At 39.7% G+C, this 27,998-nt stretch overlaps 1 protein-coding gene across 1 annotated transcript; it reads right to left on the bottom strand.

Annotated features, from left to right (window-relative positions):
* Nucleotides 1–4,060: 4,060 nt before the first annotated feature.
* On the bottom strand, nt 4,061–27,981 carry COG2 (component of oligomeric golgi complex 2). The gene is made up of 18 exons (XM_068153991.1): nt 27,833–27,981; nt 26,917–27,078; nt 26,156–26,221; nt 25,161–25,241; nt 23,909–24,012; nt 22,529–22,637; nt 21,008–21,187; nt 19,750–19,874; nt 17,687–17,813; nt 16,925–17,064; nt 14,310–14,371; nt 12,976–13,127; nt 12,319–12,519; nt 11,431–11,503; nt 10,401–10,543; nt 8,383–8,522; nt 6,630–6,810; nt 4,061–4,461 (listed from the first exon to the last, which is right to left on the bottom strand). Exons 1-18 carry the CDS (start codon nt 27,902–27,904, stop codon nt 4,360–4,362), a joined length of 2,220 nt encoding a protein of 739 aa, XP_068010092.1. The 5' UTR covers nt 27,905–27,981; the 3' UTR covers nt 4,061–4,359.
* Nucleotides 27,982–27,998: the final 17 nt, after the last annotated feature.

The raw sequence follows: 27,998 nt of genomic DNA on the forward strand, positions 1-27,998 counted from the left end.
CACCCCAAAAAAAAATTCAAACTACAAAATGTTCCACTTCTATGATGAATATGGAGAAACAAAAGGGAGCCCCTGGCCCTATGGTCAGTAAGGTCTAGGGCAAAATGCCATTACTCACAGGTTGGGACTGCACCCTATTGAAGGACTCTATACCCTGTTCAGTGGCTGCTGGCAGAGAAAAAAACAACAAACCAGGACAACCAAAAACCCAAAACATACCATCCACAAACCCAAACATTTCACAGAAAAGAAATTTTGTCGTGGAGAGCAGCTCTCCACTGAAGGGAACAGAGAATGGCCACAAAGCCAATGAAAGGTGGGGAGAAGAGGTCTCATGAGGAGCAGCTGAGAAAATTGGAGGCGTTTAGTTCAGAGAAAAGAAGGCTGGAAGAGAGACTTTTAATCAGTCTCTACAGCTACCTGAAAGGAGGTTGTAGCAAAGTGAGTATCAGTCCCCCTAATAACAAGTAATAGGATGAGGAAATGGCCTCAAGTTGTACCAGGGGAGGTTTATGTTGCATATTAGAAGAAACCTTTTCACTGAAAAGGTTCTCAAACAGTGGAATAAGCAGCCCCCCAGGGAGGTGGTACAGTCACCATCCCTGGAGGTGTTTAGAAGACACAGAGATGTGGTGCTAAGAAACATGATTTAGCACCAGACTTGGCAGTTAGATAAAGCTTGGTCTTAATTATCCTAAAGGTATTTTCCGACCAAAACAATTCTATAATTGCACAAACGACGAAAGGGCAGAGACAAGGAACTCCAAGTGTATCAGTCAGAGGAAAGACTGGGAAGAGAGAGGTACTGGAGCAAGCACTACAGTACCAAAATGATAAGCTATTGGTACATGTACTCATTCTCCTAGACATTCAAATGGTAGAAAAATCCAACCAACCAGCTCACCCCAAAAAAACCTGAACTAAATCTCTCACCTCCCCAAGGTATACTGTCTTGAGACCCATTTCTGACATCAATTTTACATCTAAAATTTTTATGGCATTTCATACTTTTCACACTTCTCCAGTGGATTCCTTCAGTTCCAACAAATTCCTCTGCCAGAGACAATGATGTGCACTTCAAGCATCCTAAGCATCATTCACACACTGAGATGTCCTCTGCAGCCTACATGTTAGTACAGTGAACGAAGTACCTAAAGCCATTCTAACAGACAGGACATATGCAGAAAGAAAACAAAGACGAGGACAGGCTTTCTAAGTTTCATCAAAACAAGTTTATCCCAGAACACAGTTGACAATTATGCTGACCACAGAATCAGAGAATGTTTAGGGGTTGGAAAAGAACTCAGAAGATCATCTAGTCCAAAATCACTGCCAGAGCATGATCACCTATACCAGGTCACATCCAAGCAGATTTTGAGTATCTCCAGAGAGGGAGACTCCACAACCCACCCCAGGCAGCCTGTTCTAGAGCTCTGCCACCCTCACAGTGAAATTTTTTTTCCTCATGTTTCCATGAAACTTCCTATGCCTCACATTCTACCCATTGCCCCTTGTCCCATCATTGGGCATCATCGAGAAGGGCCTGGCTCCATCCTCTTGGCACTCACCCTTTATGTATTTATAAACATTAATGAGGTTGCCCCTCAGACTCCTATTCTACAAGCTGAAGAGCCTCAGCTCCCCCAGTCTCTCCTCGTAAGGAAGATGTGCCACTGCCTGAATAATTTTTGTGGCTCTGTGCTGGCCTCTTTCAAGCAGTTCCCTGTTCTTGAACTGAGGGGCCCAGAGAGGGAGGAGAACCTCTCTTGACCTACTAACCACACCGCTTCTAATACACCCCAGAATGGCATTGGCTACCTTGGCCACAAGAGCACATTGCTGACTCATGGTCAACCTCTCATCCACCAGGACTCCCAGGTCATTTTCCCCATCACTGCTCTTTGGCAGGACAGTCCCCAACCTATACTGGTCCACGGGGTTGTTTTTTTCCCAGGTGAAAGACTCTACACTTGCCCTGATTGAATTTCATCAAGTATCTCCCTGCCCAACTCTCCAGTCTAAGCCTGGCTGAATGGCAGCACAACCCTCTGGCCTGTCAAGCTACTCCACCCAGTTTGGTGTCATCAACAAAGCTGCTGACAGTGCACTCAATGCCCTCATCCAGGTTTTTGATTAATATATTGAACAGAACTAATTCCAGTACTGACCCCTGAGGGACTCCACTAGATATAGGCCTCCAACTAGACTCTGTCCCACTGACCACACCTGACTGACTTCTTTCCTTCAACCAGTTCTCAATCCACCTCACTACCTGATCATCCAGACCCCACTGCCTCAGTTTAGCCACTAGGTTGCTGTGGGAGACTAAATATTCCTCAAGATTAACTAGTCCAGCCAAATACACATATTGCTGGTTATTGTCTTTACCAAAGACAAAGCCAATTTACACTTTTCTTTCAACAGGGGTATCTCACAAATTTATAACTAATACTGTATTCCACTGAAAGAAAATTAAATGCTATTCAAAGGAACAAAAAATAAAAGATGGGGAACTGACATAAAAGCAGTGATGTAGATGTTTACAGCAATCATAGGACCACTCGGCAATTCTTATTTGCTATCCAATGTTATTGCCTGCCCCAAAATTAAAGCTGGTGAACAGAAAGGATCAGAACTCAGCCTGTACACTCAGCAAGCTGATGATGGCAAGTAGGAAGTGGGGTTATTACAGAAAGATGTGGGAAATGGTAAGCAACAAAAGAGCAAGTAACCTTTTGGTTTGATGCACAGGTTGCATTATTTTCTCAGATCCTGGAGGATACAAATGCAAACTGCTCTACTTTCAGTCAGTAGTATGCACAGTTCTCAAAATCTACTACTTTTGTAGCTGCTCTAGTAATTTGGACCCATACCTTCCAAAATTAATAGTTGCACAATGCATTTCCAGTACTACAATACCAGTCTCAGACCACAACCTACACATTCATTTCATAAAAAAGAAACATAATTGAAACCAGCAGTAGCTATTGGCAGCAAGATGTCTCTACTGCTGAATCTTACTGCATGCAAACACACAGAGGGAGACCAAGCTTTCTAGCTTCATGAATTAGGAGCCTAGAAAAATGTAATACAGACTTTGTTCACAAGCAGCAAGAACTATGTTCACTCAGCAGAGTGTCCTAAGCCCTTGGCTGGCTGAGCATCTCCGTGTCACTGAATGAGACCAACAGATACGACATCCGGCAGATTGGCTCATGTGCCATTTCTTTGTTCAGCAATAAATTCGGGTGCTCTCTCAATTGTATGTGCTGCTGTGAACAGAGAGATGCTAAACAAATTAGAAGAGCCAAGTCCTGCTCCCCGTGACTCAGACTGAATCCAAGAAGAATCAACATAATTTCAGGAAGTAGCACTTCCCCTACTGCCCCTCTTTAGAAAATTGTTTCTAGAAAGTCCCAGTAATCACCTCCCCTAATTGCTTCAAAAGCGGGGATCACATAGTTCTGCCTTTTCAATTAAAAGTTGGTCAGCTCTCCAGCAAGTGAGGAACAAAAGCCTTAGTGCTGTGAAAGGTTTGCTCACTATGATTTCAATGCCACGTAACAGCCATGTGCTCTGGAAGATCGGCATGATCTCCAGCTCCCCCATTAAAACTCAAGCTCTCTAAATACTTCAGGAAGAAGTAAGTATTTTTAATTAATAAACCTTAACTAGACTTTCAGTGTTAAATTTTCACAGGGTATAAACAAAATGCAACCAATTCACAAGACCAACTTTCTCCATCTCTCATTTTAAAACCTCAAATTCACCTCCTGCTGTCCCTAGGCTGTGTTTTAGAAGTACTTCAAGAGATTATTTTATGCAGCACTTCTCATCAACGAGGTCCACAAAAAAAAAAAGAGATCAGTAAAAATATTAGAAACTAAGACAAGAGCAAACCATATCCATGATGAGGGGAAAGCAAGTAAGTGTAAAGTGCTAACAAGAAACAGACTTCTATTCCTGTGAGCACTTTCTTTATTCCAGAAGAGCTGGAAGAAAGTTTTGGAAGTTTTTGACAGTCAATGAATGCATGTGATTCAAAAACATATGGAACATGAAAAGTTAGGAAGACAATTTATTACATATTATTTTCATCATCTAAGTTCATCCTTCTCCATTTTAACATGTACAACAAAAATAAAAAGACACTTTTATTCTATGGTAGAAAGTTCAGAACTTTTGATGGCTTTCCATATAATGGAGAACACCAGTAGTCTTCTAGTGAAACAAGTCCATCTTGACAGAAGATACATTAGGAAGCACTTCTTTGCTACTTATTTGGTAAAATAGAGAAGAGTTAAATTCTCTTTCTTTTAGGGGCATTGTTTATCTTCAATCACATGCCTTTGAAAATATCTAGGTCTGTTCTGCTGTAGCCTGATCCTTGGCAGTTAGAACCAGCTCTGTAAGGGCCGCAAAGCTTTTTATGCTGCTCACTTCCAATCCCATCTTTCGTATCTAGAAAGACACAGAAGAAACATTAGGGTGTTTTAAAACATCAAAAGCTCACTAATTATTCTCCTTTAAACATTTAGCAAAGCACACATTCTGCCCTGCATCCATATGAGACAAAAAACCCCAACTACATATACTGCACACTGTCAAAAAAAAGAATTTGCATCCAACTTTGTTAAGTCTTTCCAGTTAATGTAGTGTCTTGCAGGGAAATATTTAACCGTCTTCTAGGCAACTTGTAACTAAAGCCAGTTGGAAGTTTTCCACTGAAACAGTAAAAGAGAAACTTGGCTGTAAGTTTGTTTTAAATGAATTGCTTTCAAACCCCAAATGAGGTTTCTGGGCAAAACTTCACAGATAAATATGGATGCCTCCAAGAACAGCCAACAGCATGATGATGAAAGCATTTCAATAGGCTGCCAGAGCCTGTGGTTCTAGCCTCAAACTTCTAAAGTGATGGAAAAAACTCCCCAAATAGAGAAGTTGCTACGAGTCATTTCTTACCCAGGAGATCTATTGCTCTCACAATTAGAAAAATACAGCCACGAGAAAACTAAGATGAACTGAAAAAGAAAAATATGGATCTAAATAAAACTGGAGTGAAGTGACTCAGAAAAGGTGTTTGCTGCTGGAACAAGTGTGTAATGTTCACATGTACCAAAATGGCTCCTAAATGATTATGGATGGATAAATTCCACTTCATCTGAAATTCAAATTGCAGCAATCTTAGTGTATGCAATAGGAATAAAAGAACCAAAGCCCAGCCCCAGCCAAAACCTGCCAAGTAATTCTTAGTAATAAGATTTACATACTTCCACCCAAATTTTCCTTTCTGACAAGTCTCAGATATACGAAAAGCATCTGCTCACACACAGGCAGACTTTAGCTACCTGTTATAATGCACCAACAGCATCTGCTCATAAACAAGACTGATGACAACTGCTTAGCAACTAATGATAGGGACTTGCACTGGGAAATTTGTTTATTCCTGTATATAATGTTCAGTATGCTGAACAATATACTGAACAAATACTATACACATAGAAGAGAATGCTTATAAAATTTGATGTAGATACTGCATGCATTTTCTGGACTTCCCCCCCCCCCCCAGTTCAAGGTTTCATATGTTGCACTGAAAGGAACTTAGTTGCACAGCACAAATAAGGCTTACATCTTCAAAGCTCTTGTGGTGGTTTAAGCCTTAACTGGGAGTTAAGAGCTCAGATGGGGGCAAGGCTGAGAATCTCTCCCCTACTCCCCGCCGCCCCCCCAACAGAGAGGGGAAAAAAAAAGGAAGGAGCAAATCCACCAAACAGTAATTTGGAGTCAGCTTGGAAGTATAGAGGTAAAGAGTTCTCTTTAAACAATATATATATATATATATATAACAATAACAGGTAAGGTTCACAAGGGCAAGGAACAAGGATGGATGGGAGGGGGATAAAGAAGAATAATATAAAACCAGTTTCTCTCTGAAGAGGCATGGAGGCAGCAGGGAGAAGGATCAGGCCTGACCACATGGCAGAGGAGCAGGAAAGCAGCTGCAGTAGCTCTCCTCCAGGAGAGGCAGGAGCCAAAAGGAGCACTAATGACCCCAATGCCTTCCCTTTTATACCCTAGCTGGGCAGGGATGGGGGGAGTGGAACAGACTCAGTTTCCCAGGGGGAAAACATCCTGCAGGAGGGCAAAGCACTTGCAAGCCCTCCCCTCTTTGTTTTCAGAAAGGGTGTTAACCCACCACAGCTCTTGAGAAGAGATCCTTGAATATACAGTAAGTCAAGGCTGGAAATATCCAGAGAAGGCAAACAAAAGCACATCCGTAAAGATGTTTCCATCAGAAATAAGGAAGGTTCCTGCCCTCTGATCTCTCTACACAGTGTTTCTTTTTTGTGCTTCTATGCACTATGCAGTACTTGAATTTTGACCAGTAAGAAATACAAGCTTTGCATTTGTATCAGAAAGGACAGGAAAGCATGCATTTCTCAAATGGTATTGACGATCACCAAGGCCTCAAGTCACCTCTATGATACAAAAAACCAAAAATCCCAGAACTCAAAACTGAACAAGCTTTCAAAACCAAAAATTGAAGTCAAGCTTCCCTGTCCTCCTCCTCTATCACTCCTTTCCAAAACCAATAATAACAGTAAACAAACAGGTTTGTCATAACTTACTTGTTCTCCAAAATACTCAACATCTAGGGCCAGCTGCAGTCGGATTTTGTTATCATCACTCATGCCCCCATTTGTACCAACAGGGTTTGAAGCTGCAGTTCTTCTGGCTTGCTTCAACCTTTTTAAGCTCTCTTCCATTTTCTTAACAGAACTTAGTACATCAGATACAGTTTCATAATACCTAGATTCAGGAACATTAATGAGAAAGAAAAAACCCTCATTTTACAGAAAAACCTACTTCATACACATCAGCACTCTACTGGCCCTGAGAAAAGTGCTGAGCAATGCTGTTACAAATAATTTTACTTGAAAGGAAGAAGCTACTTATGTTTCCATCATTATCAATTATTTGGTATTTCCATCATTAGTTCTAGAGGCCAATCTGAAGATTACTATTCAGTGTTGAAGCCTCCTTTCATTGCAATATTTCTGACCCGCTCCAGATGTTTGTACTCAAGAGACAAAGGAATTACCATTGCTCAGTTTTAAACAAGATGAATCAGTCTCTATTTATGACAACAGCATTAAGTAAAATTCCTTTTACAAAAAGGACAAGAATAACACCCTGACAAACAAAAAAATTACAGTTTTAGACAAGAGATACATGCATACACGGATTCATACAATGTGCAGATGCACACCAGCCAGAAATTACTATTTCTAAAATGAAGAAACTGATCTAAACAGAACTCTCAGGAAGCTGGCAGAATAAGTAAGAACACTGAAGCCAAGTTGGAAATGGTATATATGGAATAAAACATCACTTTCAACATAATGAGATCCCCATCAGAGAAAGCACAGCATCAAATAAGGTAAACAAATTGACTAATCAACAACAAAAAAGCCTTATGGATTGAAATCCCCTGCGTTAAAAGGAAAGGCATAACATCATATAAATTAACCAACAGCTGCTGAGCACAGCGAGTTGTTATGATGATAAAATTGAGCAACAATAGCAAATTTGAGGAGCTATGAGAGAAGTGACCAGATTGAGCTATGTTCTCTGATTTGCTAAATCAGAGATTTGCTAAATTTATGTTCTCAGATTTGCTAAAATCTGTAATTTTCAAAGAGCCTCTCCATGACAGTGATCAAACTACTACTGCAACAAATAGGAAAGTTGAAAGAATCTTTCCGATGTTTACTTTTAAACAGGGAAGTAACAGACAGCAGGAAAGATAAGAAGTAAGTGTTTGCCAGTGCCATGGAAACTGTTTCCAGATACCACACCACTAAAGTAAAAGTCTTACTCGTGAAGATTTTCTGCTTCTATTGTACTTCAAAGTTCTTCTGTCATTTAAGCAAGTTTAGTCCTCAGTGATTTTTTTTTAATCAGTTTATGCTTTTCTCCTTTGGATGCCAGAAAGTATTGCCACAGTAGGAAATTAAATTAATTACTTGCATCTGTATCCTCAATGGAGAAACAACAATATTCCCCCATTTAAGAAATTCAGTATCTTTGTCTCTTCTCCAGTTAAGTGAAGGTAAGACATTTAAAAAACAAGCTGATAAAAAAGTAGTAACAACAAATCATGAAAACAGAATTCAACAGAAAATGCTCTGGATTCCCTTCCCTGATGGAAACACAGCACCAGAGTAAATCTGAAGAAATAAAACCCTAACAAAGGAGGGGTACACTATTGTTCTCATTACAGTTGCCTTAACACATGGTGTTTTGCTTTATTCCTGTGTCCATTCAATGGTCACTGTTGTTTTTAATTAAGGCAAAGAACGTACTGTTTGGTTCTCTTACTTTTGTGTGCTTTCAGAGAGGGCACATTCCAACCACTGGTGAATCATAGGTTGCTTCAGTCTGTCTTTATATTCATTCTGCAGTCGGTAGAAGGGCTTAAGAGCGCTGTCAACATAAGGCGAAGCTTTAGTTGGAACCTCCTGGAAGGTGACAGGGAAACAAGGTGGAGAAAAAGAACAAGTAATTTACTTACTGAAAGTATCAACACTGAATTCTAACATATGCATAAAATGCTAAGCTTGCACTTATGCAAAGAGATACATACTCCATTCATGACAAATCAACAAAGAGATCATCATGCACTAGAAAGACAACATCACAAAAACATTAAGTAGTGTTGTATTATGTGATATAAAACAAAACAAAATTCAAAATGACTAAAGATGCATGTACCAGCCAGCCACTCCTGTAACTAGAGCATGACCCTGAATGCACTTTCTGCTCAAGCCTAGCTTGGAGAAAGCTGAGCAGACTCAGTGTCCAAAACAAATCATTACATTTTTGTTGAAATACCAACTGCTTTGTATATCTTACTTTAGTAAACTGAAGACATTGATCCTTCTATGATTATGGGAAGTGTTCAAGGCCAGGCTGGATGTGGCCTTGACCAACCCAGTCTAGTGCAAGGTGTCCCAGTCCATGGCAGGGGGGTTGGAACTAGATAATCTTTAAGGTCCCTTACAACCCAAACCTCCATTCTGTTATTCTATGATTACACCTTTCTGCATCCTCAATATATTTTTCAGAAGAATGCTCTTGGGATAATTAATACCCATAGACAACTGAGAAATGATGGTAGCCCACTAAATTGCTATGCAGTTTGCTTTCAGGTAAACAGTGTAGGATTTTTGGTTTTGGTTTTTTACCCTCCCTGGTCTTATGATACTTTGTTCAACCCTGTTCCAGCTTCAGCAGAATATTTTTACCTACAGAAAATCTAGTCACTACATAGATGAATTTTAGCCTTGAGGTTGTTTCTTCTTTTGAAATATAACTTCTGATTAAGGTTGTCTTTAAACTAAGATAGTAAGAAACCCCAGTAATAATATAAAGTAATAAACCACTCCCGTAGGAACAATTTCTCCTCCAGCTGACCCTAAATGATTAGTACCTGAAGAAAATTTAGCGATGTTCACAGTAGACTTAACAGCTTCAAGTTTTTCCATGTAGCCATTTAAAAAATACAGCATTGCTGGTGGCTGTGCAGTTTCTTAAAGACAGCCAAGAAAGCGCTTCTGATTTTGGTGCACCGAGGCAACCCCAACCAAAATCATTCCACAAACAAGTGAACGAGAGGGGCGAATGGGAAAAACCTGTGGTCTTGCCCATTTCAGCCTGCCTTCTGTGTTGAAATTAGGCAAGGACGTGGTTGTCTGTGGCTCCCATTATTCAAAGTTTTTTCTGTCACCTGAATGATATCAAGTGAACTACCAACATAACTATGCAGACTGGCAAAGCCATGGCACAATAGTAGAACAGGCCAAGATTGGACAACTGTTTTTGGCACAGCATTTCAGCATTACATTAGTTTCTCAACAAATTACTCTTTTTAGCCATTCTCATATTGTTCTTTTGGTGCAAGATACTTCTTGAATCAAATCCAAGGAGGCAGCTCACTGGGAAGAAGCTCTTGACATAGCAGGCATAAGAGTCATCCTCCCAAAAGAAGCCTGCCACTCAGCAGCACCCCATCTTAAGGTATATGCTATAACATATGAGAAACACACTTACTATTGTTAACCCTTTTCCTTTTGCACATCAGCAATGAATTCCTTGCCCTTTCTTCCATCTCAAGGCTGTACTCTCATCATTGTTATCCTACCTAAAATTGAAAACACCTTTTGTTTTTCCTTTAGCTATGAGGTAAACAGTAAATTGTGAAGTTATCTCAACGTATTTATTAGGTTTCTTGACTGTCAAGTACACATGGGCAAGCCTCAAGAACTCATATATGTACCAACTGCTTAACAGTACAGGCCTTCCTGAGATTTACTTTGTCATTTGAAACCAGCACTGACCTTATTGGTTCTCCTATATAACCTTGGAACTTCCAGGGCACTCTTCAGGTAAGTGAAGGAGGACTCACTGAGATCCTGGATAATCCTCTTATTCAAGGTAGGCACACAAGCTGATAAAGAAGTCTTTGAGTCTTCCAAGGCTCCTATTTAAGTAAAAATGCTAACATTTAAACTGAGCTACCCTGTCCAATCACATAATTATATGAATCCCCTCATTGTCCCAATTTCACTATCTAGATGGCTGCTGGTGCCAAATACAGAATGCTTACTGAACAAACATGCACTGCCATTTGTAAAATATCACCACTAATGTCAACCATTCTGCAGCTACAGAAACAGATGGAGGGAAGGAAAGAAATAAGGGGTAGAGTAACACTCCCCAAGTTCACAGTTTGTTCAGTATTACCAATGTAGCAAAGGGCTTGAATCAAAAGGCTCCAACCCATTAAGGAAACTGCTTTTGTAAAAGACTTTCTCACATTACCTAAATTCCCTATGGAGCGACTGGAACATGCTCAATTCAAAGTTATGATTGACAATAGACCATCTACTGAGTGGGGATACACACAAGCTCCTCTCTCTCTCGGGCATTTACCAATAATCCTGATTTAGAAGATTGAAATGGAATTCAGAGTGCAGAACTTCTGATAAAATCAAAAAGATAGGGACTGGTTCACTCACCCAGCTACAGGCTTGGCTTTAAATTAAAATCAGACTTCATGGCTCACATGAAGAATGATCAGATTAAAACAAAAACAAAACTATAAAAAACCCCAACAAAACCAAAGCAATCAACCAACAACAGAAAAAAAGAGGCTCAAATACTTAATTGCTTCTGAATTTACAGTATTTAAATATGAAACTTGAGAACTTCCTTCCTAGATGATGCATCAGGCCAGAGAGAGAAAAACTGCATTTTCAGATTTTTCATTGTAATTACTGAAATGGTGTGCAACAGCTCATTTTGTTAAGTTGGCAGAGAGGATTTGGGAAAAAGAGGAGAGAGACTGAATTCATCCATCAGCTTTACCTTCAATAGAAGATAAATTCTTGAAGCCAATAATTTCAAGTTTCGGCTTAATAATTTCTAAGATATCAGGAATCTATGAAAAAAAAATAATCCAAAAGAGATACAGCCATGTTATAAACCTGTTCTAATTACTTTTCCTACATTCTTTAAGTTTCCAGTACATCAAAACACACCTTCAACCTTTTCTATATTTTTACTGGATTTAAAAGAAACCAGTACAAAAGTACAATATTCATAAGAATGAAGGACTACGCATTAACTTCCCTATCTTAATATTGTCCTCAGAGGAAATAATTCAGAATTAACAAAGTATTATCAACCCACATGCAACTTACAGTTTCACAAAGCTAGAGGAGTTTCAGCCTTATTGACCAGACACAGAAGTCATCACTACTGGCAGAAATACCATACATCTCTGCCATTGGTAAAGGATAATTGTGATGACAAAACCATTTTCAACCTTGAAGAATAAACCAGTGAACACTTAAAAAAGAATGTACTATTGAAGTTAAATGCTTTATTGCACCATGCTCCAAGCTGCAACAAAGATTTTATTAGCAAAGATAAGACTTTTGCACAGTGATGCTTCGCACTGGAAATTAAGAGAAGCCTATTATTTTAGAGGTTAAAGCCAGCAGCTACTGATAGGAAGAGTACCTGAGAAATACCTGAAGTGGTTTCTCTGTAACTTGCCATTCCAAATACACAGAGTAGACCATTTATTACAGGTGATATTTTCTATATCAGACCACTCCAGTTTTAGCATTTAAGATTTTAAAAAAATTTAAAAAGTGATTTTAACCAATTTAATGCCTTTAACAACATGCCAACAATAATGTCATAAAGATCAACCAAGACTCGTTTCTAAGTAAAGTCACCAGCACAAACCTGATCTTGAAGTTTGTCCACATCTGCAGCAACAGAGACCAACTGAGCACTAGATATAGAAGGCAATGGCTGACTTTCTAGAGAAGACTCATTCCCTGGGTCCTCATTAGGGTTGAGGCTTAAAGAAGATTCCTTTCTGGCAACTGGCACAGACTTTTTGCTTTCTTTCATACTCTCACTGGCAACGGGCCTTACAGAGACCTGAAATAAATAATCAAATTGAGATGTGAACCCTAGCAGTTATGAAGGCAGTAAGACAGTATATAAAGGATTTGCAAGTTCTCAGCATTAGAATGCCACACTCGTAAGAGATATCAGTATTCCTAATTTGCACTAGAAGAGATTATTTCAAAACAGGTTTTTCTCCCCCCTAAGTAGTCAGATGATTTGGAGCGAATCCCTGTAGCAGAGGGCAGTCTAGACCTACAGCAATTTTCACCAGTTTACCTTCATGTGCTGGAGTACAAAAATTATAAGCACTCACTGCTGTCAAACAAACTTTCTCCCACCTTCCCAAGCTCTCCGCTGTCAGGCACATGCTTCACTCACAACTGAGAAAAAAAAGGTGCTCAAAATGAGGTCACATACTTTGTTTCAAAAAGTCTCTTATTGATGGATGTACCCAATTACCAAAATCATTAGCTGGTGCTCTCTTACCTCACCAATGAACACAGAGTAGCGTGCCAAAATCTGCAGGCTAAGTTTCCACAGACGATGCGCTAATAGCGGTAAAAACATCTGATCTGACCAGCACTTCAGAAGACTCGTCCAGACCATGTGAGTGGCCAAAAGACAGTATGTGCTGCCAGCTAGAAACAATCAAGACAAACAAGCTCAAGTTCCTCAGCACATATTTAAACATCAGCATAACTGCACTACCTGAGATTCAAAAAAACAAAACCCTAAAAACCCCCAAAACAAACCAAACACCAAAAGGTCTTTCAATGAGACAACCACAAAGACAGCAAAGAGGATTTATTAAGCATTGTCTGGAAACAAACTCTTAAAATATTTAAAGGCAGGGCCTATAACCACCACACTCCTCATTCCTTTAGATTTTAAATTCCACTAAGTTTTGCTGTAGCTTGCAAAAGCAACAAATGAGAATTTGCCTTCAACGAAGGCAGGAATGGCCTGGCTAAACAATTCACTTCAGGAGGTAACATTTTCGGGATCATCTTTGTCTGTCTTCTTCAGAAGTTATACTGGACATGCTTGCCAGCCATAACCATAATACTTCTTTAGCAATGAACTACTGCTCCTGTAAATTATATCTGAGATATATGGTATTTAAAACACAGTAGGAATAATGACATTTTAAAGAAGTACTATTTAAAGCAGTTCATGCACTACGTATTTATAGCATACAATGATAAAGGTAAGGAATGTGTCTGCAAGTTCAAGGCAAACTCCTTGATGCGTCAGGGTATACGCATTTTGTCTCCATTAGGATTTTATTCTCTTGCTACCCTCAGGAAGCTTGTTTGTAAACATACACACACACACTTCTGTGGCTCTTAGGGACTTCATAAATATTTGTTAACCAAAGTAAGTTTTTCTGATTACAATATATGACTAATAAATACACCCTTCCACTCTAATCCTTCCTGTGCATACCTCTCCATCTGTCTATAAATCAATGTATGCTTTTGGAGCAGACACCAACACCATAGCAAGCCTCAATGTTCCCAACAGGTAGCCATTTTCACCTTTACATAGTCCTACAAGAAGTAAGAAAAAGATACCCCAGTAACACAGCACAGTTTTTTGGTTGTCACCTAGAGCATGCCAAACGTCCATTTAATTCCTCCTTGCACTGGAAGGAACAGCTATTTTTATTAAGTGGTCACTGAGCAGTATGCTCATACTGACTTCCCTGTAATGTATTACACTGTTTAATCAGTTCATCAGAGAAGTACTCTATAGACAGTAACCACAGCTACTACATTTCCTTCAAAACTGAGAAATTATTTTTTGCAATGGAAGCTTACCTGGTGCTTCTTCTAGTGTATCTGATAAGGCCTCTTCTAAGGCCCCAGCTATTTCTCTGAATCTGAGAGACAGAAAAGTTTTGAATATTACAATTCAACAAATGCTTGAATTGATGCCTAAACATTTTTTCAGTCTTTGTTTCAATGTACTATCTATGCACATATGCAGATTTTAAATGCAGCATCATTTTTGTCCAACATAAACTGGGATATAAGCCAGATCAACATGCAAATACTTGAAAGAGACACTTTACAGGCAGGTATGAAGCTTGTACTTTGGGAAATAATTAAAGTCATGGTTGCAAACATTATCAAAATGGTAGCTCACAAAGTGTCAAGTCCTCACATTTACTGAGGAAGGAAATTTGCTGTTACTGTTTTGAAACCAGAAGTAAGCACATTGCCTCATACTTGCTTTAGCTGACCTTCACACATGTCATGTGACACTGGAGGCTTCACCTTTCTAGGTGTTTGCTAATGAACACTGGCATAAGGTTCTGCAAACAATTCTGTACATGATAAAAATCAATAGTTCCTCACAGGATACCTTTACCCTTAAAAAAAGAAAAAATACTATCCCTCAATTTTTTTTTAATCCTTTCTCCACAGTTTTTAGGTATAACAGCAAAATTGATTTCAAAACCATGGATATTTCTCCATATTTAAAGCTTATTGGATAAGCAATATAGCATTTCTCTCATCTAAAAATTGTCAGGAAATTTTGTTTAATCAGGTTTTCCCTTTAAATGCTCAAATGAAGCTATCATTTTGAGCTCCCCTGTAGAGTTCCCTTATAGAAATATTTGTGAAATGGCATCAAAATCTTATTTCTGCCTATGCACAACGTTCACCATCAGAGCAGTGTCTTAAAGTCTTAGGGTGAGAAAGACTAAAGAATGGAATCAAATTTTTCACAATGACATTTTTTGATGAATGGTTCTTATATAGGAAAAAAAATTCCCCAACGTGGGGTTCACGACAGCTCCACAATCAGTTGTGCTGAGATAACTGAAGGAATGGCAAGGGAAAGAGTTACAAGAGCTGTTTCTAACAGCAGTGCTACAGAAGAAATGCCTGTACATGCAAGGGTTGCTGTGAAGGCTTTACTGAGGACTGAATAGTCTGGGTATTTTCTTTAATTGACAAAAGAAAAAAAAAATCCAGCAATTTTAACTATAAATACCATAGTGAGAGTGCTGGAGGTTGGGAAGAAATTCTACACAGAAAGAGTGATTGCCCATTGGAATGGGCTGCCTGGGGAGGTGGTGGAGTCACCATCATTGGAGGTGTTCAAGAGGAGACTTGATAGGGTGCTTGGTTGAATGGTTTAGTTGATTAGGTGGGTTGGATAATAGGTTGGACGTGATGATCTTGAAGGTCTCTCCCAACCTGGTTTATTCTATTCTATTCTAAATACTTCAGTAAAAATTCAGTATGACTTAAGGGTATTAATGTACACCAAAGAATAAGCTTCCTTGATAGATATAATAATTATGTTGCATTATTTTCACAGCTTTGCACTAAAGAATTCATGGGCACTTCTGAAGTTATCAGATACAGCAAAAGAATGAACAGCTGCTGTTATCCAACCATTTACTGAAATGGTGAACTATTTAGATTTATGGTATTCTTGGGCTAATGGAAAATTAATTTTTAGAAGGTTTTTTATTTTTAAATTAGAGCTCAAAATACTTAATAGTGAAGAACATTTTTGAACAGGAAAAATATGCTGAAGCTACATTTCAATTCTATGAGCAAGAGCATCAAAGTTTGATGAAATGGTCAATTGTTAGAAAAGTTGCACCTTAGACAGAAGGGGCAGACTCACAGACCTGTTAATGGCATGTATCTGTTAAAAGGTTTATAATCCCTACAGATCCATAGACAACTTTAGTCTGTGTACTCAGCAGTGCTACTGTAGTGTGGAGTACTGCCCTTTACCTTTGGCCAGCACAAATATTTGTACAGTTAAGTGGTTTGGAGAAACTGACTGGAGTGGAATGGTAGCCATTTTTTTCCCAGGGTAACAGATCCTCCTAGCAGCTCACTACACAGCTTCAGGAACAGATGTGCAAGTGCAGGTTGTGTCAGGAAAGGTTTAGGGTAGGTGTTAGGAAAAATTTCTTTACTGAAAGAGTGGTCAAGCACTGGAACAGGCTGCCCAGAGAGGTGGTGGAGTTGCCATTCCTAGAGGTGTTAAAAAATAAATAAATGTGTAGACACGGCGCTTTTGGTCATGCTTTAGTAGGCATTGTGATGCTGCATTGACGGTTGGACTTGATGATTCTAGAGGTCTCTTCCAAACTTAATGATTCTGGGAAAAAGAATTTGAAACAAAACTTCAAGGCTCATCTAGATCTGTTCTTGGAAGTCTTATCAGTAGCGTATCAAATTCAGCACAGTACATACTGAAGGGTAGCTCGCTGTGGTTTTGCTAAATTGTTGAAAGCTGTATCAACTAGTTACTTGACTGAGTGATTACATTCTTAGCTTGGCTTCTACTCTGATCTGCTGGCAAGTGAAACCTCAAACCCCGAGAACTGACCCTAAGCCAGATCATCTTGCTGTAACTGAACTCTACTTTTAAAAGAGTGAACAAAAAAATGCACACTAACCTTATTTGAAAATAAACTGGCAAATTCCATTTGTTGTTAAAGCTGTGGTAAGAGGGATGAGATCTTAACCGTTTCACGCTGGCCTGGGAGCCACACTGCCGTTCAAATTTCTGTACAAAATCCATACTCGTAGTGTACTTCTGCAAAAAGAGAAAGAGTCTTCTGATCATGCAGAGAGTCCCAGCAAACAAGGAAGACCACCACTGATCCAGTAGAATTTCATATCACATTGACTGGGCACCGGCACTGCCCCATCGCCTAATTATACAAGGCGAAAGTCCTGGATTGCAGTGAAACTCAAACCATTTAACTAGCAGGGTTCTTTTTTTTTCTGTTAAGAAAAGCTAGTGCAGGACTATTCCAAAAAGCATAAAGATGTGCAAGTACCCTGAACTATCACCATCCCTGAAGGTATTTAAAAGGCACACAGAGATGGTGCTAAGGGACATGGTTTAGCATCAGACTTGGTAGAGTTAGATAACGGTTGGACTCAATGACCTTAAAGGTCTCTTCCAACTGAAATGATTCTGTGATTTAATGAACAAGCAGAACTGAACAGAGAGATGCACCAGTATTTCCAAGTGGAATCACTAGGGTGAAACAACAGTGATGCACAGTACTAACAACAGTTGGTCACACAAGATAAAGGTATACAACAAACAGAAATAAATCAGGAACAAAACCTGTTCTAGAGCACAACTCATTTAAATTCTTATGCACATGTTGAAGGAGTCACAAATGGGAAAAACCAAAATCAATTACCTCATGAAACACATCTGGGTTTCCAGGGTTAAACAGTGATGGCAATTTCTCTTCTAAACCACGTACTATTTCTGGCCACACTGAATTCACTAAGAAATCGTATCCAGGAACAATATCGGCTTTTTCACTGAAATAAAATCGCAATTATTCTATGGTTATACTTTACCACCAGGTTTCTGTTTGGATGTAGAGATAACTAGAGACATGCACTGCATTACACAAAACATAATTTAAGTTTTTTAAGTAGGAGTGCAGATTCCCTTCAACTATTCTTCCTCAGATTTCTTACCTGATCCCAGTGTCTCATGAAATGCAAGGTACTTTTTACAACTCTCTAAGAGTCTATCAGTTATGTATTTTGCAAGGGGATTCTAGAAAATTAGTACATTTCAGTTGAGAACTCCTATTCTTATATATTTCAAGTTTTAACAGCTCCACATTTCAGAAAGGTACACCAAGTAGGAGGAATCTGACTAATGCAATGGAAAGAAACAGAACTTCTTCAAAACTACCCTGCACCACATCCTGGTCTCCAAGTTGGTGCAGTATGGGTTTGATGGATGGATCATTCAGTGGATAAAAGACTGGCTTGACAGCCACACCCAAAGGGTGGCTGTTGATGTGTCCATGTCCAAGTGGAGGCCAGTGACAAGTGGAGTCCCTCAAGGATCAGTACTGGGACAGTCTTGTTTAACATCTTTGTTGGCAACATGGCCAGTGGCATTGAGTGCACCCTCAGCAGGTTTGCTGACACCACCAAGCTGTGTAGTGCAGCAGACACACTGGAGGGAAGGGATGCCATCCAGAGGGACCTTGACAGGATGGAGAGGTGGGCCCATGACAACCTCATGAGGTTCAACAAGGCCAAATGCAAGGTCTTGCATCTGGGTCAGGGCAATCCCAAGCACCAATATAGGCTGGGCAGCGACTGGCTTCAGAGCAGCCCTGAAGAAAAGGACTTGGGGGTGCTAGTGAATGAGAAGCTCAACAAGAGCCACCAGTGTGCACCTGCAGTCCAGAAAGCCAATCACATCCTGGGCTGCATCAAGAGGGACCTGCATAGCCAGCAGGTTGAGGGAGGTGGTTCTCCCCCTCTACTCTGCTCCGGTGAGACCCCACCTGGAGTACTGCATCCAGTTCTGGAGCCTCTATTACAGGAAATATCTGGATGTGCTGGAAAGAGTCCAGAGAAGGTCCATGAGGATGATCAGAGGGCTGGAGTTCCTCTCTTGTGAGCACAGACTGAGGGACTTGGGGCTGCTCAGTATAGAGAAGGCTCAGAGGAGACCTTATTGTGGCCTTCCAGTATCTGAAGGGGGTCTACAAAAAGGCTGTTAAGTAATTACAGGACTAGGGGGAATGGAACAAAACTAGAAATGCATAGATTCACATTGGATGTTAGAAAGAAATTCTTCCCCATGAGGGTGGTGGGACACTGGAACAGGTTGCCCAGGGAGGTGGTGGAAGCCCCATCCTTGGAGGTTTTTAAGGCCAGGCTGGATGTGGCTCTGAGCAACCTGATCTAGCGTCAGGTGTGCTTGCTATGGGGGTTGGAACTAAATGATCCTTCAGGTTCCTTCTAACCTTAACAATTCCATGGTTCAAACCTGTAGTTCTAGTACCTACAATAAATCAGTCCAGCCTCTGGGAACCATCTGCACTCTTCTTATGTGGACTAACAACCCAGTAACTTTTAAACATGTATTTTTCAATGGCTGTATTATGCTCCTTTCCTTGGATGAATTGTACAATAATATTTCACAGACTCAAAAAGGAAGAAGGTATCCAACAGACTGTATTAAGAACAGTACTCAACTGTACCGCTGAAATACAAGACTTTCTTTCCCTCCTCTGAAGGTGTAGGCCACAGGACAAACAAAGTTTGCTCAGTGTTTTGTTTTGAAAAACACAGACATGAGAAGTTAACCAAACTTGACTATGAATCTTCAGGAAAGGCCACAGAAGTAATGTTTGCACATGGAACCTAATTATGCAAATCACTTTACAGTATGTAAAGCTTACTGTAACCTGAGTGCAACTGAAAGAAACCCCAAGATATTTACCTTGAAATAGCTCCGCCTGTTACTTCACGCAAGAGACGGCAATGATGAGGAACAAACTCCAACAGCCTATTGTACATAGCCTGGAGGCCATTAGGATGAGATTGAACATACTGCTCCACAATGACCTGCCAGGAAGAATTCAATGATAAATACCAGTAAAGTGAACATAAACTACTGCAATGCAAGACAATCCATTCACTCAAAACTCGTAACATTATAAGCCCAAACATTGGGATAGTGTATAACTTCTCTTATACTACAGTTTCCAAGTATAACTTGCCAACTGGCATTATTGCTTCCCTTAATGTAGCACTAACTAGCACAACTGGCCCCAGGAATGAGAATGAGTTCTTTGCTTTTAAAATATTAGCCACTGTGCCTAGCTCCCAACCCAGTGAACCTGTCACTGTCACCTGAAGCAGTCTGTGAAGTTATACAAGTGCCTGGCAAAAGCTAGTCAAAGCTAGAAGTAAAAAACTTATTCTAAGTTTAGAGGCTGTTGGTCAAGTCCCAAATGCAGGTAAGCCAATAGCTAAGAATTTTCTGTGACAGTGCTGGGCCTTTAATGCAGCTAGCAAAAGTTTGTCTACACAGTATCTCATAGTCAGTGAAAAGGGAAAAAGTCTTCTATAAAGAGAAAGCAGGTGATAGCGGAGCAATACAGGAGAAGAGCAATAGTTTCTGTTTCTTAGTATTCTTCCATCTCTCTGAGCACTTTTGTGCAGAAGGGGGAAAACAACAGATACGCTGAAAACCAAGAGAAAAAGACAACTGGTCCCTCACTGTAGCAGTTGCTACAGAATTAGCAAGCACCCAAAGGAAGTTTCTCCATAAGTGGAGAGGTCTTTGACTTCCTCTCCCATCCAAAAGCCAGGAGCTCTGGCTCCTTGTTAGCCAACCATTGAGAAGTAAACCCCCAAATATGTTCCAGACCCACACATGCACCCTGGTTCAAAATAAACTGGATTTTACTCCAGTCACATGCTTGGTTTAAGGTTTGGTTTTTCAATTCCTCGCTGCAAGAAAAATGCAAGCAAGAAAAAATACCAGTTGGATATAGCCTGAATTTGGTGATAGGTAGACAGAGAATTCCTCTACACTGTGCTCTCAAATAGCAACACTGTGTTGCCATTTGACTTTGCGTTGGGACTCAGGTGGCCTGCTCTCTCCACATACACATTGTGAAGCTACTAATGAAAGCTGGAAGTTATCAGGAAAGACTGCAAATTCATTCGTTTTCTTATGAATCTTATCTTACCTCATCTATGTAAGGTTTTACAAGCACTTTACCAACTAGTGCCTCTGCATCTCGTGTTTTGTCAATTGTTGCATAAGTGCGAAGGCAGTGACGTATTATATCAACATTTGAAGTCTGAAGGCCTTCCAAGAGTAGCCCTTCCAGAGACTGCTGCAACATAGCTGTTATTCCAGCTATACGCTAGAAGAACAAGAGAAACACAGTAATAGAAAAAGCCCAAACAACCAAAAGCACAGTCTGGCCATCATTGCTGAAGTAAATTCTTCCAGGAATACCTAGCTCAGCCTTCCATCTTCATTTGAAAGGTGCACAAGTTTTGATAATTGTCAGCACTGAATGAGTATTAACACACTGCTTCAGTCAACATAGGTTCTTCCTTTTCCTATCTATTTTTCCTATCACCTGCTACACCTCTTCCACTAGATCCAACTCATTGTTACACTATCTGCAGAGATACTCCTGGCCCAAGATGGTCCCTTACAACTTGTATTTGAAGCAAGTTCAGCAACAGACATTGATGTAGTTACAGCCAAACTACTAATTTAACCAAACATCTTCTATGCTATTCTGTGTTCTGTCTTGCGTCCATCCATCCTGAAACAATTCCACAGAATTTGCTCCAAACATGCAAACTCAGTAACCCAACTGCTAACCAGTCGTGAAACCCTTAGCAACAAGTTACAAGACAGCAGTCCTGGCGAGCATCACTAAGAAAACACACAACAATGCAACAAAGGTTCTCCCGCCATGAATACAACTCTGTTGCTTGTGATCACTCCTGTCATTACGCATGTTTGATAATTAGTGACCAGAGCAGTCTTGTAAATTGTTCATTAATCAGCACGGTACTATGGAAATACTGAGCTGAAACACGTCTGTATACCCCACAGGCGTAAATACATAGTGAAAAACTGGAACTACAAACTACCTCATCAGCTTGAAAGCCATCAAGAGTCACAGCTCTGCACTAACCAGCTTAAAACAAAAGCACTACCCCATCTCCATATTCATATCTACCTTTAAGGACAGGTTTTTTATTTGTTCTCTCTCCACTGAAACATCAATTAATCTTTTGCAAGTAGACAGTTATTACAAACAGATTATTAGGAAGACTGGCATGTCAGTCTGAACAGCCAGTTAGGCAATAAATTTCACCAAAACACAAAATGAAATACATTCCATTTATATCTGGTCTGTACACTGCAAACAAAACCAACATAAATCTTTAGAACCAAGCCTCAGTAAGCAAACTGCAACATACATTACCCTGACAAAAATGTCAATATAAACAAGTACAGAAATGTATATATACAAGAGTATTTCCTACTCAGATTGTAAGGAGTTTATCCTAAAGAAGCTAGCAAACAAAGTATAAAGTAGAAGCAATGTTTCTAGTCAACTGATACCCATTCTCCCTCACAAACTAATCCAATAAAACTCTGAAAACATCCATTTGTCTGCCACTTATATTGGTTTTTCTTGTTCCTGCAAGTGTTAAGCTGGCCATCATGCAGTACTTACTGGTCTCACTTTGTCCAAAAGGGGCATTCCTTTGCTTTGCACTGCGTGAAATTGTAGTTGATTAAATTCTGTGGCAATTCTTTCTAAAACTTGTCCAGTTAAAAGTGGGCTAAAAGAGAGACCATAGAAAATGAAACCAGGGAGTTAGGTCTTCTCAAATCAGCTTACCTCAGTTCGACCTATGTCTGTGGAACTCTGGTAGGTACAATTACTGTGATCACACAATAACGATCTGGAACAGACTGCATGATTACACTTGTTTTGAAGATAAAAAAAATAAGAAATTGATGAAGCAGAAGCTGAGAGGGATGTAAGATCTTACCTTAGCAGTATGAAGCACTGTTTTCTATACAGCAGTGCTGTTTACTGTCGCATGAAAAGTAGGTCTTACAGAGTTCAGAAACTGCAGTAAGTGCTATTCACTGTTCAATTTATTTCTTGCTTCCCTTTTCTGTGTTGTGGTAAAACTAATGACAGCTATCTCTACAGAAACAGTCCTAACCTTCTCAGGGCCACAGTCCCAATAATTAGCCAAATTTTCAGTCACTCAAGTACAATCTTTCTTACAAACATAACTCTGCAAAGTGCCTCACCCTGACTGAAAACATCTACAGATGCTTGTCTCTCAAGTTATCAATCTATTCTTCTGTCTACTGTCTACTCTGTCTCCTCAGTCACTCTCACATGACCCAGCACACTGAACTGAAGAGACTGTCTCATGTTCAAACAGGCTCATGAAAATATCTTTTTCCTCCAACAAGCTGCACTTGCATCCAAGTCAAATATTTCAAGCATGCAGCCAGTTCACTAGTTCCAAACCTGGCTGAAAGGCATCTTCCATCCCTCAGCAAAAGCAGAGGGAGAAGACAGTTAAACAGAACTTGGGGATCTGACTGGAATTTGCACAAACCTTCCTTGTACCAGGAACAGTACATGTGGCTTTCCTGCCTTTAGACTATTTTTGCAGCAGTCCTTTCAGTTATATATAAGCAAAGAAAACAAGAAAAGTTATTTCCCACTTTACCTCCACATGATACTGGAATAAACTGCACTGTAAAGAGTAGTACAGACATGACAGGATGAGTGACTTCCAAGAAAACAAAATACAAATATATTGCTTGCAAAATGCAAAAAAGCATATTTACTGAAAACACTACAAGTAATTCAGAACTTGGGAGATTGAGATACATGTTCTGTGAGTGACCAGTTTGCAGAAGATCAAAACTGAGAAAATACTAGAACAGTGACTTATTCCATCAGTTACATTTCTAAAGACATATCCTAATGCCTGTAAATTCATTTACAACAATAATTCATCTACAACAATTAATCTAGTTCCATCAGTTACAAAAAACCCTGAACATTACATATTTTTTTTACCTGTTTCCCTCTAATGAGGACAATTCTTTACTTCCTTGGGAACGTAGAATCTTCTCAATTCTCTCAATGGACTGAATAACATGAATCAGCCTCAGAACACACATCTGTAATTAAAGAAACATTTTTCACATCTGACCCCAATGCCAATTTACATTATCTAAGAACTCTGACAATGTATTAATGTTTTTACAGTGTTTTTTTAATTTGCTAGCGTAAGTTTTCTCCCTCCACCTTAGTACTTATGTCTCAGTTGAAATACTGCTCACATAAATCCATAAACCCCCACAAATAAATGTTTGTGATGAATGTAGAATAGCTGTTCAAAATTCTGATTCTTTACTAAGTTAAGCCCAGAGACAAATGCTAGCATCTTCTCCACTTAAAAATTAAACTGCTGTATTTCAACTACATTCATAGTAAGCAGGTTTACATATTACTACAATCACAAACTAGAGCATAATTTAAAAAAAACAACCAAACCAAACATGGTTTTGGCAAGTAAATGAAAATAAATGTTTATGATCAACTAGATACTGTAAAAAAATGAAGTGTGTCAACTTAAATGTCAATAATAAATTTTGTAAAGTATAAAATTTAAGGCTTGAGGTCAGGAGAAAGTTCTTCACTGAGAGAGTTGTTAACCATTGGAATGGGCTGCCCAGGGATGTGGTGGAGTTGCCCTATGTGGAGGTGTTCAAGAGGGGACTGGAAGTGGCACTTAGTGCCATGGTCTAGTAGTCATGAGGTCTCGGATAACAGGTTGGACTTGATGATCTTGGAGGCTTCTTCCAACCTTGTTGATTCTATGATTCTAAAATCCTGCACAGAATCATATAGGTTGGAAAAGACCTTCAAGATCATCAAGCCCAACCATTAATCCTACTCTGCCAAGACCACAACTAAGCCATATCCCCAGGCACTGCATCTACATGGCTCTTAAACAAATCCAAGGCTAGTGACTCAACCACCTCTGGGCAGCCTGTTCCAATGCATGACAACCCTTTCAGTGAAAAAGTTTTTCCTAATGTCCAGCCAAAACTTCTGCTGGTACAGCCTCTTGTTCTATCACTAGTTACTTGGGAAAAGCGACCAACATTCACCTCACAACCACCTCCCTTCAGATAGTTGTAGAGAGTGATAAGGTCGAGACAGCCTAGAACTTCTGAAATGTCTTTTTTCCTAGGTTAATGGCAAAAAAAAAAAAAGTCATCATAAGGAGGATCTTTTCAAGGTAATAGTTTATCTGTTTTACCTTTTTCCTTCTAATATCTTCTTGTTTAGTCATCCGGTCATCTACTGCTTGAATCCCCTCACTGACACATGACTTAAGACTCTGAGAAAGAAAGTCAGTATGTAAAGCTGGCTGGCTGCCCAGTCAGGTTTAAAAAAAACAAACCCTTAACTCAAAAAAAACAACCACAAACCTAAAAGAGGAGACAGATTAATAACAAAAGACTAATAAAACCTATAGTACATTAACTCCCCTCTACACGAAAGAAATAAGACTAAATAAATGAAAAATTATAACCTGTTCCTTAAATACAGCAATCACAAGTGTCATTATTTCACCCAGAAGTGCTCTTGTAGTACGTTACAGAGAACAAAGCACCCTTTCCCCCAGAAACAGGCAATAAACCCAATATGCTTTTATGTCTTACAGTTAGAAACACGATTAAGTACCATTTTTCACCTAATGAGCATTTCTATGCTACATGAACCTATTTTTTGTTTAGACATCAAGATTGTGATATTTTTAAGGCACATTTATGCAGCAAACATTCCTTTGAACAGGCTGCCACGATGACAAAAGATTTCCCTTTGCTAACTACCAAGTCACTGTGGAAGAGTCAGAATGAAATCCACCTTCCAGAGGGTTGATCTTTTATGGTTAAAGCACAGGACTGATCTGAAAATTGTTTTATGGGACTGTGTTGCATGGAGTTACTTACTACCATCATTAAGTTACTCAAATACTAAAACAGTTTCAATATCTCACCATAGACTTATCCATTCCTTTATCACATTTAGGGATTCCTTTCCCTTGGCTGAAAGGTACTATAAACAACAAAAAAAGTGTATTTACCACTACTACAAGTAGTCAAAGCCTCCCCCTACTACCACTCTGTCACCAACTTTCAAAGAGAAGTTTATTGTAGTAATTATTAACATGAGTGAAAGATATTCTATAGGTCACATGAAATTGAGCTAAGTTTATTAAACTGTGTATAATGAGTGTTTTGAACATACCATCACCTCTTCCCTTAGCTGTCCCAAGGGTACTGAGAGCTGATTAAGAGCTTTGTCCATTCCAACCTAAAGAAATTGCCAGGAAGAGTAAGTTCACATGTGAATTACTGACATTTTACAGATACTAAAAGAGAACTGAGCAGGGATACCTCCCCTTTACAGTCTCCTTTTAAACATAATTCAAAAATATATCATGTCAAAAAAAGGCATAAATATGTCAGACTGCTTGTCACAAAAAGCCAAAAATTAAAGAAAGTCTTGACCTTTGGAAATTTTTCTCCTCACACAAATGTTAAATCTCAGTCTTTGAACCTGTATAATTGTAACCTGGATGAACTGGAGTTAAAGCAGGAAGAGAAAAAATATGAAAACTATTAGTTTGGTATGTCGGTGAGGTTTAAGACATACTGATTGTACAGTAAGCTTAAAGATTCCTAAAAGAATCCTTCTGAATGGCCTTTTTTGTAGCATTACTATTCCAATGATTTATTTTCTTCACTTTGACAACTACTGACAAAAAAAAAGCATGCTGTGAGTCTATCTTCATAATTATTAGTTTTTCAAGACAAAGCCTTTATTACAGGCCAACTGCAATTTTGTACAGTAACTACTTTCTTCATTCTGTGAAACAGGTCACACTTTAAGATGTCTTTAATCCAACAATGCTATAACAAAAATTAATATATTTTTAATATTAAAAATAAAAATCCCACTAAACTACATTAAGTCTGAACTACACAGTATAACTTAATAGCACTTACTAGATTTGTTGAGAGATTAACAAAATCTGCATAGTCCTTATTTATGAGTTCTACCATAGCAGTTTTAAGGAGTTTGTAATAGAGCTCCAGATCCTCTCTGAGCTCTTCCAACTGCACATGTTTCCTGCAGTCTGATACAAAGTGATCAACATCAAAATCTGGCTGAAAATGAAACAGGAAAGTTAAGAGCATGTAAGTAAAAAGTTCAAGTCAGGAATACACCCTTCCCCACCCTCAAAATAAAGTATTCCACACGCCAGTGAGTTGACCAAACTAAAGCTCTGGGGGCAAAAAGGCTACTTAACAGACTGGTTTCCAACGCTCCAAAGTCTTGATCTTTAACCTCCAATGAACATAACTAATAGACCAGGTCTCGAAAATACAGGGATACAGGGTTGTATATTCCCTGCGTACACCTTAACAAACAAATAAAAATTAAAAATAAAATCAACAACAAAAAAGTTGAAATACAGTACTAAGAAGTACTTTAAGCGCTCCAAGAACTGAGGCCTGAATGTCAGTCTATCTGCAACCTGGCTTCAAAGCACGCAGAACATGATTCGGAGGTAGGGCGAGTCAGGTCTGCTCCAAGAGGTGAGCTGCGGCAGATGGCCCCTGCCCGGCACGGCGTCACTCCGACCACGCAGTTGCAAACCTGCCGACTTACTGCGGGACAGGCCTCCCCACACCCCTCCGCCGCTCAGACTCCGTTTTAGTCCCACCACAGCCGGACAAAACCCCTTCTTGAACACTGCCGCAGAGAAGCGAGCCGCCTGCCTTTGCAAGTGGCCCGGATCCCCCTTTTCAGTGACGCACACAGTACTTCTCCCACCACTCCCCTCCACTGAAAGCCCCCCGGGGCCATCAGGCCCATAGCGCCCTCCGCAGCCCAACTGCCTCGGCAGCCCGCGCTCACCTTCATGAACTCGTCCTTGTCAAAGCACAGGTTCTCGGGGCCCCGCGGCAGGTTCATCTTCTTCGCCTCCATGGCCGGCCGCGGCTCGCCAAGCGCAAAGCGGCAGCAGAGTCAACCAGCACGGCACCGGCCGGCAGCGCCGGGGTAGGCCTGAGCGTGTGCAAGA

Source organism: Melanerpes formicivorus, unplaced genomic scaffold, assembly GCF_026170545.1.
Source record: "Melanerpes formicivorus ecotype bairdi unplaced genomic scaffold, bMelFor1.0.p_v2 SCAF_2, whole genome shotgun sequence".
Lineage (NCBI taxonomy): Eukaryota > Metazoa > Chordata > Aves > Piciformes > Picidae > Melanerpes > Melanerpes formicivorus.

What these genes read in the sequence shown, in the direction of transcription:
- COG2 (XM_068153991.1), bottom strand. Translation starts at nt 27,904, where the DNA reads ATGGAGGCGAAGAAGATGAACCTGCCGCGGGGCCCCGAGAACCTGTGC. An exon ending in ACCCAGATGTGTTTCATGAG is followed by an intron (nt 17,065 to 17,686) that starts GTAATTGATTTT and finishes CTCTTTTTGCAG; the next exon opens with AAGTACACTACGAGTATGGA. An exon ending in TACACTAGAAGAAGCACCAG is followed by an intron (nt 13,128 to 14,309) that starts GTAAGCTTCCAT and finishes GATTGTTTCTAG; the next exon opens with CTGGCAGCACATACTGTCTT.